We start from the raw sequence: 16,970 nt of genomic DNA on the forward strand, positions 1-16,970 counted from the left end.
TTGGCGCAATTGCTGCCAATGTGCCACAGGATCATAATCCATGACGTCTATGGTTCAGTTGGCAGGGGGGTCGCTGCAGCTCTCTGGTTCCGCTGCCTTTCTTCTTTAGCTCAGCTGGGCTCTCCACCGGTTGCTCTATCGGCCACAGCTCAGTCCCTGTTAGGGCGCCATTTGTGGAGGTTGACGACACGGACTCTGGCAGGGTATAGGCCAAAGACCTTTATTGCTTCACTAACAGACTTTTTATACTGTTGTTCTACAAGCATGCATTGTCAGAAACACTCTGATAGGGTACTGCCTTGTGTTCACGTGCTTCTACTGCTATACTGATCGGTTCAATGTTGCTGTCCACACACTCCTTCAGTCGCCAGCCAAGTTCTTTCCCTCCACCGCAAGCCCCCTCCTTTCCTCCCCTCCTCCACTTCAAGGACACAAGGCCAGCTCATCGAGATTAAACTCGCTCTGGCCCTCGTACTGTCCCACACTTTGATGGTAGTTAAATGTGTTCAGAATTGAATAACAGACCCAAGCAATTTGGATGGGACATCCAGAGGCTGTGTAGTCCAACCACTAGTTCAGAGAAGGCTCACTTAGAGCAGGCAGCTCAGGAATGTGCGTAATCAATTTTTAGTATTTCTAAGAATGGAGATTTTACAGTCTCTCTAAGCCCTTCCTAGTATTTGAGCATCCTGAAGATGAAATATTCTTTCATACAGAATGAGTACTTCTTGTATTCCAGATGTATCTGTTGCAGCATATTTTTCTTTCGCAGAAGAAGAATTTGGCCCTGTCTACTCTATAGTTTCCCATTAAGCTGTTCCAGAGAGCAATGAGATTTTCCCTCAAGCTGTCTTTCCTCAAGGCAGAACATACCAGCTCTAGCTTTTCCATACACATCACCTACTCTAGCACCTTGTGTGGTGTGGTAGTTGTTTGTTAGACTTGCTTCAGTATGTTAAAGCCATTTTTATACACAGAAGCTTAATATTGGACAGAGTACTCCTGATGTGATCTCTCAAGTGTCCATTAGATAAAGAATCGCTTCCCTCAGCCTGCTGGCTGCATTCTTGCTAATACAGCTAAGGATGTGACTGGCCTTTCCTGAAAGAGCTAACTTGTACTCAACTTGTCTGTGGGGGCCCTCAGGTCTTCTGTAAAGCTGCTTTTGTGCCAGTTGGCTCCCAACTTGTACTGTTGCATGGAGTAATTAGTCTTACTGTTTGCTTGCAGGAGTATATGGACACATAGTTTGCTTACATAAATACAAACACACATTACTGCCGCCTTCAAATTGCCTGGAGTTCATTCTGTGATACCCTTAGTCAAGACAGCAAAATTCTCTGCTTAAAGCAGACCTGTCACTTGAGGGTGACGAGTGTTCCTGTTGCAACACTGTGCTATTTTGTCACCACTGTTTCGTGCTGTGAGGGCACAGATTTCAACATGTAGTTATTTTTCAAGACCAGCTATGACAACAGGTATTTTCACTTCAGTTTTATACTAATAAATTCTGGCTAATCTGTATACGCATTAATAAATGAGACAAAATGAAGCAGAAAAATGCTATTAATATCTGTGGCAATAACGTGAGCACTTGCTTTGTGCAGTAGATTGTAAACAATGATAGCTTGACTGCTTTTACCATCCCGTTATTCATGGTGAGACTCACTTTCACAGCTGGGAGTTGGGAAAATGCTGCAGTAAGGAGTGGGAGGGTCAGTATATACTCCCTTGTAAGTACCATTTTCTCACAGATGATAATAGTAGGAATGGGATACAGACAGCCCTCCTGCAAGCTTTACTATCACTGTCCTGTATTTCTTATACTGAGCAGAACTGCAGTACACAGCTGACTCGAGGCACGTGAGCACTGTACAGCAACAGAGCTGGTACTGGGTGACAGTGAAAGCCCAGGTACTGAGAAGCAGAATTCCCGCTCACACAAAGGATTTTTCTGATATTTGAGTGGTGCCTCCAATTACTAAGACGTTAGTTCAGTTGTTTTCCTTACTGTACCTAAGATTTTCTTCTTAATAATAAATAATTCCCTCATGTTTCTTTGCTGTATGAAAAAGATATGCTTGTCAAGTACAGATTTTCTGGGTAAGGTGATCAAACAGGCAAAGTTCTGAGACATGTTTACCAACAACATCATTACTTATGGTTATGGACAAAATGTTTTATGTGGGCTTCGCTCATGCTCTAAAAGAAGGAAGCTATGGGACGCGTCATGTGGCGCTATCATCTGCTTGGTATCTCTCAGTTCAAAGAAAGGGGCAGCTCTGTCAGTTATATGCTGATGCCTGTCTTAAATTGCCTGGTAGATGGATTAAGGTGGTATTAGCAATGAATATTGATACTAATCTTTGGGAAATGTTGGTTTCTTTTTGAGCAGCATGTACATGATTGTCTTGTTGTGAATAGTAGGGTTTTCTATCATTCTCTTAAAAAGGATGTGAAGCGTCTTACAGCAGTGTCTTAAATGTACTTTTCCTAGGCTCCACTGCATACTTTTGCATGGTCCCTATGGTGACAGTGCTGCCATGAAGCTGAAAACACAGTGCTGAAATTCTACAGTATTGAGGACTCTGCCATGAATTCTCTTGATAGCCATATTACAAGAGAGGCTGTACATAGCATGCCATGATATATAGCTGCATAGAATATTAACAGTGCTATGGGTTTGCTTACAAATTTCATGACAGCCTTAAATCTCTTCTTGGCTGACTGCTGAGTAGTTATTTCATTTCCCTTTTTTCCCAGCGCGAGATGAGAACATGGCCACTTTCCGCGGTTCCGAATACCTTTGCTATGACCTGTCGCAAAACCCCATCCAGAGCAGCAGCGATGAGATAACTCTCTCCTTCAAGACATGGCAACGCAACGGGCTCATTCTGCACACTGGCAAGTCAGCTGATTATGTCAACCTGGCCCTGAAAGATGGTGCGGTCTCACTGGTCATTAACCTGGGGTCTGGGGCCTTTGAGGCCATCGTGGAGCCGGTCAATGGCAAATTCAATGACAACGCATGGCATGACGTTAAGGTGACACGCAACCTGCGGCAGGTAATGGTGAAGGGGAGAAAATGCTGGGGAAAATTTTGTTCTGTTTTATTGGGACAGGCACGTGGGAGAGAGTAATGGAAAAATGAGGATGCTCAGTGGAATTGCTAGAGTTTCTTCACCTTTTCTGTATCTTGGTATCTAAAGGGTAGTGAAAAAACATTGGTTGGTGGGAATTTATCCCTGTTGCGATATCTTCATTTCCACTTTATGATTTTTTTTTTTTTCCCCAGTTTGATTAAATAATAAAAACTTCTGGCATTGCTTTCATCTCCCTTTTTTTTTTCCTCTTTTTCTGTTCTCCCTTTTTATTATTTCTTTAATTATGATTTGATCTTATCAGTAATATTCATGTTGCATTTAATTATTGTGAGAACAGTAATTTTTTTTTTTCCTGCAGCCAACGCTCTCCACTTCTCTCCTTTTTGTTTCAGTTTTGTTAATTGGTTTAACCATTGCAATGATGTCATAATTCTAATTCTGGAAGTCTTTTGTTTTAAATTTACTTTTTCTTTTGTGTGTGAATGTGAGTGTACAGGTATGCAGGCTGGTGGGTACGTGTGTAATTATGTTAACTTTAAAGCTTTGGAATTAATTGGCTGGAATCTTTCTGAGTCTTCTTGATTCTCTGTTCTTTTCTTCTTTTTAATTTTCCCCTCCTTCTTCCTATAATGAGATTCTATTTTATTTCTTGTCTCTGCCTATGAGACTCTTCTGTTGGCTGTGAGGACTGGAAAAGTGGAAGGATCAAAAAAAAAAACCAAGCAAACCCAGATAAATCCAGCACCCTGCAATTCCACTTTGGAAAAGTTTTTCTGATTTTACCGCTGTAATTTTGCACATCTGCATGCTACTTTTTCTAAGCAGACAACTCTATCAGGTGATGTATTTGGTAGTAGGCTAGTCTTACAACCCTGAAGCCTTCCTCAGGAAACATAAATTCAGACATAAATAGATAAGATAAAATTAAATATCCTTGCTCTGAAAGCTGGTAAATACATCAAGTCACTAAGGCCCATCCACTGCGCGATAGATGAGGTTTACACTGTGAATGGGAGTTATTTGGTGTCTTGCTGATTGGCAGCGGCAGTCTTATAAACTAAGACTATAAAATATTTTGTTTTTTAAATAACATGATCTGTTTGTTTGCTCATTAATGTGAATATTAACACAACCCTTTTTATTTAAGTTTATACAATGTCGTTTGCTGAGAAAATATTTTTCGTGGTAACATTTTACAGTAGCTAAGATAACATGTATCTGACTATAGGATAATCAGTGTCAGAGATCAGAAACAGTCTCCACTAGCAGATGACAGTGGATAATTTATCTGTTATGGGGATTTCATATCTTTTAAATATTTGGGTTTGAGGCTGAGCATATTTGTCTTTCTCCTGTGAACCCCTATATTTCTACATGTTCAGGATATCAGATTGACAAAAACCCTGTCATTGAACTTTCATGCAACTGCAGGGCTCTTACTCATGGTAACATGAGTCTGTTTTCAGTAGTTTATATGCAGATGCAAATATAATTTCTCATGCAGTGGATGGGTCTTAATGATCCTATTTTGTTCAGATGTTCCCACCAGTCCAGTAGAAGGAGAGGCAGCAGCTGGCTGAGGTTTGTCAGGAATATATGGCTTTATTTGATGCATTTTTTTATTTTTAGATAGTTTCAGAATGGCTGGTCTCTGAATATCTCAGTGTAGCTTACTGGCCATTTTAGTTAATCATACATTTTAGGTTTTGTCGAAAATCAGTTTTCAATAGGAAAATGTGTCTAAAGCAAAATGCATCCTTGCATCATGCCAGGATTGGTTTGGATTATGAAGCCTAAAGTGAGGAAGGGTGACAGGCAAAAATATGGATGGGAAGCTCTTACTTTTGTTTCCTAATCTTTCAGCTAGTGATTTTTGTCTTGTCTGCGGTTAAATGGAAATATGTCAGTGCCTCTTCATCTTTGATTAGACCAGGACAGTGCTTTGGTGATTACTAGAAAGCAGGTGAGTCCCTTCCCGGTTAAGCAGCGCTGCAAATTTTTAATCCTTTTGATCTATTCACTATGGATGGTATTTTCATGTCATCCTGAATTCTTAAAGGGTCCAACTTAACTGGTAAGAGAAGAGGATGTTTTAGTAAGACAGCTGTGCTCTTTCCAAAGGAAAGCCAGTCTTGTAATCATATTAAAAATAAGTAGCAGGGATGATGTGAGGTCCAATTCTAGGATAAGCATGACAGAATACAGTTAAACTAATAAATATCAGTAAGGCTGGAATTTTTTTTTGAGTCACCTTTTCCTGGATACTTCCATTTTTGACTTCTGAACAAGTTCAGGCTCAAAATTAAGACGTTGACCCAGAACTTAAAACTTCACAAAATTTGGAATTGATGAGGCCTTGAGAAGAAGCAGGATTGCTAGTCCTGAAAGTTGTCATCCAAAAACTATTGGTAAGTTTAGCCACAGTTTTCAATAAGGAGAAACCTTGAATACTGCAGCTTTCCTGTCAGGACCTGCATATTCTTACTTTTTATTGATATTACTGGGAATGACGAAGTCTTAAAAACCTTCAATCTTCACGATAAAGAGTTTGGAAAAGACTGAAAACTTTAGTTACTATAAACTAAGTAATACCTGCTATGGGCGTATTTCAGGATGCAGCTAGGAAGGGTTGCTCTATATCTTGACCTTATAAATGCTTAATTTAACTACAACAACAAAAAGGGATAAAGGTACCATTCTAAAATTGCTAGGGGAAATCCCATGGGCAAGGCTGCTTGAAGGTAAAGGGGCCCAAGATAGTTGGTTGACATTCAAGGGCTGCTTTTTCCGAGCTCAAGATCGGAGCATCCCGACACGTAGGAAGTCAAGGAAGAGGGCCAAGAGACCTGCGTGGCTAAATAGGGAATTGCTGGGTATGCTCAAGTGGAAGAGGAGAGTTTACAGGTCATGGAAGGAGGGGCTGGCCACTTGGGAGGAATATAAGGCTGCTGCTAGAGGATGTAGGAAGGCAGCTAGGAGGACTAAGGCATCCTTAGAATTAAACCTGGCGAGAAGGGTCAAGGACAGCAAAAAGAGCTTTTTCAAATACATGGCAGACAAAACTAACACCAGAGGCAATGTAGGCCCACTGATGAACGGGATGGGTGCCCTGGTGACAGAAGATACAGAGATGGCAGAGTTACTGAATGCCTTCTTTGTCTCTGTCTACTCTGCTGCAGGCAGTCCTGAAGAGCCCTGTACCCCTGAGACCTCAGATGCAGTCAGGTCAATGGAGCGGTTTGCCTTAGTCGATGAGGAATGGGTTAGAGACCAGTTGAGCAATCTGGACATCCATAAATCCATGGGTCCAGATGGGATGCACCCGCGGGTGCTGAGGGAACTGGCGGAAGTCATTGCTAGACCACTCTCCATCATCTTTACCAAGTCTTGGGAAACGGGAGGGGTGCCTGAGGACTGGAGGAAGGCAAATGTCACTCCAGTCTTCAAAAAGGGCAAGAAGGAGGACCCGGGTAACTATAGACCGGTCAGCCTCACCTCCATCCCTGGGAAAGTGATGGAGCACCTTATCCTTGGTGCCATCTTAAGGCATATCAAGGATAAGAGGGTTATGAGGGGCAGTCAACATGGCTTCACCAAGGGGAAATCATGTTTGACCAATCTCTTAGCCTTTTATGAGGAAATAACACGGTGGATGGATGATGGCAGAGCGGTGGATGTGGTCTACCTTGACTTCAGCAAAGCATTTGACACAGTCTCCCACAGCATCCTCACAGCTAAATTGAGGAAGTGTGGTCTGGATGATCAGGTAGTGAGGTGGACTGTGAACTGGCTGAAGGAGAGAAGCCAGAGAGTTGTAGTCTTTGGGCGGAGTCTAGTTGGAGGCCTGTAACTAGTGGAGTGCCTCAAGGGTCAGTACTGGGACCAGTATTATTTAATATATTCATCAACGATTTAGATGAGGGAATTGAGTGTACTATCAGCAAGTCTGCTGATGACACTAAGCTGGGAGGAGTGGCTGACACGCCAGAAGGCTGTGCTGCCATCCAGCGAGACCTGGACAGGCTGGAGAGTTGGGCATATTTCATATTTCATATATTTCATATTGATGAAATATAACAAGGGAAAGTGTAGAGTCCTGCATCTGGGCAGGAACAACCCCAGGTTCCAGTATAGGTTGGGAAGCGACCTGTTAGAGAGCAGTGTAGGGGAGAGGGACCTGGGGGTCCTAGTGGACGACAGGATGACCATGAGCCACACTGTGCCCTTGTGGCCAAGAAGGCCAATGTCATCCTGGGGTGTGTTAGAAGGGAGGTGGTTAGTAGGTCGAGAGAGGTCCTCCTTCCCCTCTACTCTGCCCTGGTGAGACCGCATCTGGAATATTGTGTCCAGTTCTGGGCCCCTCAGTTCAAGGAGGACAGGGAGCTGCTGGAGAGAGTCCAGCGCAGGGCAACGAAGATGATTCAGGGAGTGGAGCATCTCCCTTATGAGGAAAGACTGAGGGAGCTGGGTCTCTATAGTTTGGGGAAGAGGAGACTGAGGGGTGACCTTATAAGTGTCTATAAATATATAAAGGGGGAGTGTCACGAGGATGGAGCCAGGCTCTACTCAGTGGCAAACAATGATAGGACAAGGGGTAATGGGTACAAACTGGAACACAAGAGGTTCCACTTAAACTTGAGAAGAAACTTCCTCTCAGTGAGGGTGACAGAACACTGGAACAGGCTGCCCATGGAGGTTGTGGAGTCTCCTTCCCTGGAGACATTCAAAACTCGCCTGGACACATTCCTGTGTAACATTATCTAGGTGTTCCTGCTCCGGCGGGGGGATTGGACTAGATGATCTTTTGAGGTCCCTTCCAATCTCTAGCATACTGTGATACTGTGATACTGTAAAAGAACATGATAAAGGAGTTTTGTTTTGCTCCATTTTGACAGTAGCTTCCAGCAGCTTATATGTCTGGAGTTTGCCTGTGTATAAGAGAGTTTTTCTCTATCTATTTTTTAGACAGGCTATAAACATGTGAAGTCCCTTTGATACCTTCATATAGAAAATGTAATAAAGGATAAAGATTATTTGCCATTAGTAAAATTACACATTTTGTCCTTTTTTTTTTTACCCTTTATTGTAATAAATGCAATAAATTTACCCTTTATTGCATACAGTATAATTTTGTATATCCTAAATAATTTTGTATTTAAGAAATTAACTACTCTGCATCTTTCCTCACATAAATTTGCCTTTGAAGTTGCAGTGTGATATAAGTCACTTGGAAGTCTTGTTTCCAGCTGGGCTCATGTTTTCCCACAAAACCCCACCCCAAACCAATGAAAAAACCCAATAAAACCATTGCCTCTAAATATCGAAGCTTTATAAGGAAATCAGTATGCTCCTTGTAATTGATTGAAAACATTGCACTGAAGATGATATTTTTCTTTAAAGTGAACTTAGATAAATAAATTTAGAAATCCCAGCAATATGATCCAAAGCTAAAACAATTCCAGGTAAATGGGCTATCAGCAGCTTCAGGATGCCATGTAGTCTTTTCCTCTGCTTTTTCTGGGGCTGGGAGCAGGGGGAGGTGGATTTGCATAATTTTTTGGCTGTTACCAGAATTAGAGCAGGCCTTTAACTAGCTGGACTTTTGCCCAGTACTTTTTTGGAGGTGTTAAATGTTTTGTAGCTAAGCTAGGAGAGTACTAAATGCTGGGGTTTGGTTGTTTTTTTTTTTTTTTTTTTTTAATCCAATAGCTATCACAGCAACTAATCTCCTTAGAGACAAACCAAGCGAACCCACAGATTCCATGGAGTAGTGATTGTTAATGTCAAAGCAAATCTTCTTGTTTGTTTATCATATTATTTCAGTTAAATCTAAGCCACCTTTCTGCCCTGTGAGAAACCTTTAGTTAGAAATAGGATCATTCATTGCTGTATTTTACCAGGGCTTTCAGAGCACTTTTAGGGCAATGTGGCCTGGTGGGAGGAGGAGGAGTGTAAGAGACTGAACATCAGGCTTCCCATGTCGGTCTTCAGGTCTGCTGCTGCCATTATCTCATTTTTAGGATGCTCTTCCCCCTGTCCCATACTCCAATTCCCTTGTTTGTAAAAGTGGATTTACTTACACAACATATCACTGAGAGTAATACTTCCTTGATGAAGAATTCTGGAGTTTGTGCTCATTATACCCAAGTACAGAATATTGCTATTTCATTCCCATACATGAATAGACTGGGGACATTATGTTCAGTGTCATGAAGTTTTCACAAACTCTCTGAAATTTTCAAGCAGATAGGTTTGTTTTTTTTTTTTTTTTTTTTTTTTACGTGAGGCAGCATGGAACTTGCTTGTGTAATTTAGGATAGCTTTACCAACTTCAGTCACACTGGAACAAGGACTTGGAGCCTCCACAGGCTGCATTTCCCTATTAACACTGAAGCTAGTCACAATGTAAAATCTACTATAAAGATCTTGAGTTCCCTAGCTGCTAAAAAGAAAACAAGAAACAATGTGTATGTTTGAACACTTGGCCTTCCCATGCTTTGGGAAGGGTTAAGAAAACATCTGCAAAGTTCTGCTAAACCCCACTAAATGGACTGACTGATAAATTCTCCTAGCTTCTCCATAATATAGATGCAGTGTAACAGGAGAGACACTAAATCTTGTCAGTCTTCTTCTTCAACCTTGGCACAAAGCAACACAATTCTTCCTACACAATTTGTTGACACATTTCTCTCTACAGTATGAGAAGTTCAGTTCCTATACTCCCAGATGACAGAACAGAGTTACATGCATGCAGCCAAGCACAGGCATTTTTGTGTACTTCTGAAAGTCACAAACTCCCCTGCTGTAGAAATCTGCAGACTGTGAAACCTGGAAGGAAGGCTCAGAGTCTTGGACTCGTCTTCGTCTGTGTCCTCCAGCCAAAGGAAATATTTGCCTACTTGTGATACTCTGCAACACTTGAGGGTAGTGAGGCTTGGAAGAGGAGCAGGAATATAGGTGGGTGGTGATGGATGGAAGGAGGGAGCTATGGTTGGGTTTCTGCTGAAGGGGTGAACTATATACTCTGTGTGTGCATTTCTGAGGGTAAGGCTCTTGTTTGAGGGAAGCACCTTGATGGGCATTTGCAGAGTAAGTATTGTACTGTTTTAACTTTGCTTCAGTCCTGGATAATGTGTATGAGGGTTGAAGTTAATGACTAATACCAGGGTGGGAAGACTAGGCAGCACCCTTCTTTACAGTCTAGATGGCATGGTTCCCCATGAAGTCCTGGTCATGTTGTCCTCTTTCTCACTTTGTGTGTCTCAGGTGCCCCATGCCTTTTTTTGAAAGACTAACACTAGACCATTCATGCAATGTGTCATTTTTACTAACCAACTAATGTACTAACACCCTAACGACTCATCTTTGCTTTTAGTTATTTTAATTAACAATCGTTCTGTTCACAATTTTTTAATTTCCTTTCTTCCCCCTTTTCCGCAAAGCACTCAGGCATTGGACACGCTATGGTAAACAAACTACATTGTCTGGTAGATATCATTCTTATTGTCTCTTTTTTTGGGTTTGCCGTGTGTTACCTGCCTTTTCCTCTCCCTACCCCCTCTTTTCCCCCCTCCTTTATACTTACTTCTTCCTTTAATTTTATTTTGATTTAATTGAAATCACTTTTTTTTCCCTCCCTTCTTTGTTTTTTCCTTTCCTTTCTTTTTTTAATGGAAAAAATGAGCAACAAAAGCAACTTGAACAATTCTTCTGGAAATGGGGTTTGGACATTGCTTTTATTGGTTTCTTCACCTCCCCCTTTAGTTCTTCTTTTCAATTCTCATCATAAATTATTGGGGTTTTTGTCCCTGGCTTTTGGGTTCAGCTTTCTCTCTTTCACTTTGGTTTTCATTTTGCTTTTTTCTTCACTTTTGGATTTTATTTTTTACTCTGAAGGTTTCTAGATCAGAACCATTGCAGGGCCTCTAGTCCGTGGTGGTAAAGGCTCTCTTTTTCTGTCATCCCTTTGTTGTGGCAACGGCTATTACAGGCAAGCTGGCCAGAGTTGTCCTCTTTCTCCTGATTTTCCCCCACTTCCTTCCCTCCTCTTTGTCTCCTTTTCCTCCTCCTCCCTCTTGCACTCTCTCTCACTTTCTCTCTCTCTCTCTCTGACCTCTACCTGCCGTGGCCGACAGGAGCTCAGCCAGTTGTTTCAGTACACACTCTGCATGGCATGTCCACGTCTGGTGACTCGCCTGTCTCCTCCTGGCCTCGATCTATTTTCCTCCATCTTCCCTTGAAGCCACTAACAACATTCAAGCAAAGCATATCAGATTCACTTGCTCCTCTGCCTCCCTTCCACCCCTCTTCACCCTCCATGTGTTTGGGGTTAGAGGTTTTGGGGACATTTCTTGTTTGCTTTGATTTTTTTTTTTTTTTTTTTAATTATGGGGTTTGTTTGGTATTTTTATTTTTGATTGCATGTGAGTGTTAAATAGTTTTCTCTCTTTCTCCTTATCCCTCTTTCTCTTATCTCTTTTCCTTGCCATCTTTCTGGGCTTCCAGATATATTGGCATGACATGTCAAAGTGCAGTGTGTGCACGCTTTGTGTTTGTTTTCTTTCTTTCTCATCTCTGCTTCTGTCACACTTTGTTGGTGTGTGGTTGGTTTATTTCATTTTATTTTTATTTATTTCCTATTTGTATTTTGTTATGAGTTTTTAATGCTTTTTTTTTTTAATTTCCCTTTTTTTTATTGGGGGTGGTGGGTGTGTGTCTCTCTAGGTACATGGCATGCACATCCATAATGTATTGAAAGTGAGATCCCTCTCACCCTTCCCTGAATGCATGATCGTCAGTGTGCTGTGAGCAAAAGAAACATTAAAAATAAAAAATACCAACCTCGTCTTCATTAGTGTTTGTTTTTTTTTTTTACTAACAACCATAACTAACTGTAATAAAATAAATAATAATTAATCATAAAATCAGCTAATATGAGAAATCTCTTTCAAGGACAGCTCCATTTTCTGGCCTGAATAGATGGAAAACATCTTGACGGGTAGACTGCCAGGTCAGCCTGACCATGCTAGTACACCAGAGGACAAGCAGCTGCTGGAGCTTTTCCGTTGTGGGTGAATCAGACCAGAAAATGGAGCTTGGCTTAACTGAAAAAATACATGCCAAATCTCAACAAAATCCTTAATAAAACTGACATAAAATTATAGGGGAGGTAACTGCTTCTGTTCAGAATTGTAAGGTCATTGCTGGGATTTTCTTTGTCCATTGTGTCCCTCAAACAGGTGACAATCTCTGTGGATGGCATCCTTACCACCACGGGCTACACACAGGAGGACTACACCATGCTTGGTTCGGATGACTTCTTTTACGTTGGAGGGAGCCCCAGTACTGCTGATTTACCTGGCTCTCCAGTAAGCAACAACTTCATGGGCTGCCTCAAAGAGGTAAATACTTGAAATAGATTCTTGTTTCTCTGCTTTTGGTTTCTCAAAGTCATTCCTCTTTCCTGCTTTTCATTACACACTCAAGGTCTTTCCCTGGTGCTGAACTTTACGCTGATACTGCAACAGCTCTGTAAGGATTAACTTGTCATTCAGCTGGACAGAAGGCATCAGCTGCAGAACTCATTAATTTATGGTCAGAATCAGACTTCTAGTGCTTGGATTACAGGAAAAATACTCATGGTAGTGGGAGAGGTGTCTTGTCTTCTGTAAGGTGTTAACCATTTAGAAGAAAGTACTAGAATTTTCTAGGCATTGAAGCAATAAACATTAAAAAGAAGATAAATGGCCTTTGATTAATAAGCAGCATTTTTGGATTTAAAAAAAAAATCATCATCAGAAGCTTGTTTAGGATATTTTTTTAAGGGCCTGGATTTCACCTAGTTATAGTTAAAATGTCAATTTTCCAGGAAGATAGAGAGTTAGAATAAAGCGGAAAAATAAAGTTGAATGTAGCATAAAACATGTATATAGATTATGTGAGGAGAATGCAGCATGAGGGTATAATGGAGTTGTGGCAATGAAGTAACGTGGACTTGTGGTGTACTGTGTTAGTAAATCGCAGCAGCAGTTTCTGCATTTGTCACGAACAGTTAGCTGGCTTCCAAGCCCATATTGTCTCATGCTGACTGGCTGCCCTTGTCCTTAGTTAATCCACAACTTCAAGAAAATCCATGCATGAGTAATAGAGTTTGAACTGCTTGGCTAGTAGCAAGAACCAGAAGAGTGTTTGGGGCGAGGATGAGGAGCCTCAGCCTAAATATGAAACCTGGTGCAGTTGTTCAGCTATTATGCCCTGCAGTCAGCTTTTGTCATCTTTCCTGTTTCTTCTAACAGAATTGTGATAATCACTGTGATTAGTGGTGATACAGACATTGACATCTCCAAAATGTGCTATAGAAAGCTTACTGAAAAGCAAGGTTAAATTTTCTCCCAGTCAGCCTCTTAGATAGCCTGGAGTAAGAGTTTCTTGCAAGAGTTTTCTCCCTAATGGTGGTAATTCTATTTTTCACAGGGTGTGGCTTGGTGGGTCCAAGTCCTTTGCAGCCTTGAGGGTTGTCATAATATCCTCTTTGTATGAACATTTAATATTGGAGGGAAGGTGGAGCTGAGTTTTCAGACAGGAGTCATGGAAACAGCAATGCTGAGCTAGATGTCATCTCTGGCTGCAGCTGCCTGACTAGTTACCATCTTACTGATGCTTGACTCACGGTGTCGGAGGTTGTATGTTACGTGCCAGTCTTTTGATGTGAGCAATGGCTGTCAGAGTCTGGAGCTGCTCTCCTGCTTGACCTCTGGATTAGTTAAGGGGATGCACATATGCTGGAAAACAAAACGTGAGCATCTTATATAGGAAATGAAACTACTCTGCTGAATACAAACTGTCATACAGAGATCGAATCCTTCTGTTTTCATTTGTAGAGCCTTGGGCCTGATTTTTGTAGGCACTGAGCATCGCAGTTTGATTGAAATAAAGAGGAGATACAGCTTCTTAGTGTCTCTTTAAATCAGGATCTTAATTTTATTTATGGATGCTTTGAACATAACACTTAGCTGAGGCCATTTTTATGTGTGCTTTAAGTCAAGCCAATGGAGCAGAGAAAGCAGTGACAAGAAAATCTTCAGCAGCTTTGTTATTTATATAATCATTTGTATTCTATTAGCTAGCACAATGTGCTAAGAGACGCTTACATAGCAGTCCCCTGCTTATAATGCTCTGAGAGAAGAAAAAAGCAAGCAACCGCTTAAGAATGAGAGGGAAGACGAGGAAAACAGATAATCGGAATGTACCTTGTAATCTTCACTTGACTAGGCAGTGACAGAAGATGTTTTTTAGCAGTTGTCTCGATTTAATACAGGCTCGTGCTGACTGGATTTGAGCTATAGTCTACTTAATAGCAACCTACTCTTAGTAGCGGTCTGGTAATGCTTTCACCTGCTGTGAAAATATGCCTAAAATGTACCTTACCTGGCCTCTGAGGTCGAATCTACTGTACGCTACTCACTAAACAACAGTGTAGCACAGGGCTGTCAGGGGTGCACCTGGAAGTGGGATGAATGGAAAAATGTAATATTTCAAATGGGAAGCCATGTTACTAATTAGCGCTTGGTGTTTTCATTCCTCCATACCCCTTAGGCCGTTGGATGAATTACAACAAGTGTCACTAGGAAGTGTAAGGAAACTGACTGTGCTTTTCCTCATTCTGGTTTTGGCAAGCAGAGGTGACAGGGAACTGCAATCAATGGAGAAAGAACAGCACTTAGAGGACTGTCAGAATCCTGACAAAGTCCAGAAGTGCTCCTGTAACACCGACACCCGCACAGAGCACGGTCTGAGCAGAATAAATAGCCTGTGTAGGCTGAGAAAGGTTCTTGTTGCATGTGTCATGAGTTATTCCCAGATATCAAAGCAGGCAGTGCTTTCATTAAGCGGAGCTTTGGATAAGTTGAGCTGAAAGTAGTTAGCCTTTTGAAATTCCTCACAGGGTTAGTTTCCTCTTCTTTCCTTTGTAAGGGATGAAAACTGATGGCAAAGGTACCAGGATCAGCCTGAGATCCACCTGGAATTAGGGGGTGGCTTTTTTGAGTGTTTTCTTTCTGTTTACTTAGAATCATAGATTCATAGACTCATAGAATAGTTAGGTTTGGAAAGGACCTTAAGATCATCTAGTTCCAAACCCCCTGCCATGGGCAGGGACACTCACACTAAACCATATCACCCAAGGCTTCATCCAACCTGGTCTTGAACATTGCCAGGGATAGAGCATTTACAGCTTCCTTGGGCAACCCATTCCAGTGCCTCACCACCCTAACAGGAAAGAATTTCTTTCTTGTATCCAATCTAAACTTCCCCTGTTTAAGTTTTAACCCGTTACCCCTTGTCCTGTCACTACAGTCCCTAATGAAGAGTCCAGCCCCAGCCTCCCTATAGGCCCCCTTCAGATACTGGAAGGCTGCTATGAGGTCTCCATGCAGCCTTCTCTTCTCCAGACTGAGCAGCTCCAACTTTCTCAGCCTGTCTTCATATGGGAGGTGCTCCAGTCCCCTGATCATCCTCATGGCCCTCCTCTGGACTTGTTCCAACAGTTCCATGTCCTTTTTATGTTGAGGAAACCAGAACTGCACACAATACTCCAAGTGTGGTCTCACAAGAGCAGAGTAGAGGGGCAGGATCACCTCCTTCGACCTGCTGGTCACGCTCCTTTTGATGCAGCCTAGGATACGTTTGGCTTTCTGGGCTGCAAGCACACACTGAAGCCAGCTCTTGTTCATTTTCTCATTGACCAACACCCCCAAGTCCTTCTCTGCAGGGCTGCTCTGAATCTCTTCTCTGCCCAACCTGTAGCTGTGCCTGGGATTGCTCCGACCCAGGTGTAGGACCTTGCACTTGTCATGGTTAAACTTCATAAGGTTGGCATCAGCCCACCTCACAAGCTTGTCAAGGTCCCTCTGGATGGCATTCCTTTCCTCCAGCCTATCATCCGAGCCACACAGCTTGGTGTCATCGGCAAACTTGCTGAGGGTGCACTCAATCCCACTGTCCATGTCAGCAACAAAGATGTTTAACAAGACCGGTCCCAACACCGATTCCTGAGGGACACCACTCGTTACTGGTTTCCAGCTGGACATTGAGCCATTGACCACAACCCTTTGTGTGAGTCCATCCAGCCAGTTCTTTATCCACCGAGTGGTCCATCCATCAAATTGATGTCTCTCCAATTTAGAGACAAGGATTTCATGTGGGACAGTGTCGAACGCTTTGCACAAGTCCAGGTAGATGACATCAACTGCTCTAGCCCTGTCCATCAGTTCTGTAGCCCCATCATAGAAGGCCACCAAATTGGTCAGGCTGGATTTCCCCTTAATGAAGCCATGCTGGCTGTCACCAAGCACTTTGTTGTCTTTCATGTGCCTTAGCATGCCTTCCAGGAGAATCTGCTCCAAGATTTTGCTAGGCACAGAGGTGAGACTGACTGGTCTGTAATTCCCCGGGTCATCCATTTTCCCCTTCTTGAAAATGGGGGTTATACTTCCCTTTTTCCAGTCGTCAGGAACTTCACCTGACTGCCATGATTTCTCAAATATGATGGCCAGTGGCTTAGCAACTTCATTCGCCAGCTCCTTCAGGATCCACGGATGGATTTCATCAGGACCCATGGGCTTGTGCACATTCAGATTTTTAAGATGGTCTCAAACCAGTTCCTTTCCTACAGTGGGCCCAAGGTCTTCATTCTCACAGTCCCTGCATCTGTCTTCCAAGACTTGGGTGGTTTGGTCGGAGCCTTTGCCAGTGAAGATCGAGGCAAAGAAGTCATTAAGGACCGCAGCCTTCTCCAAACCCAGGGTAGCCAGTTACCCGAGAGCTTCCAGAGGGGGCCTACGTTGTCCTTAGTCTGTTTTTTATTTG

At 42.4% G+C, this 16,970-nt stretch overlaps 1 protein-coding gene across 32 annotated transcripts in view; it reads left to right on the forward strand.

Moving 5' to 3' along the window:
* The window catches only part of NRXN3 (neurexin 3), a 1,035,236-nt gene that overhangs the window by 259,446 nt on the left and 758,820 nt on the right, over positions 1–16,970 (forward strand). For all 32 annotated transcript variants that reach the window (XM_062636166.1, XM_062636181.1, XM_062636183.1 and 29 more), the window contains 2 exons: positions 2,764–3,065; positions 12,344–12,505. In XM_062636166.1, the coding sequence (XP_062492150.1) occupies positions 2,764–3,065; positions 12,344–12,505 (464 nt within the window). The remainder of the gene's footprint in view (positions 1–2,763; positions 3,066–12,343; positions 12,506–16,970) is intronic.

This window comes from Pezoporus occidentalis, unplaced genomic scaffold, assembly GCF_034315485.1.
Source record: "Pezoporus occidentalis ecotype Australia unplaced genomic scaffold, CSIRO_AGI_Poc_V1 ctg47, whole genome shotgun sequence".
NCBI classification, from domain to species: Eukaryota; Metazoa; Chordata; class Aves; order Psittaciformes; family Psittacidae; genus Pezoporus; species Pezoporus occidentalis.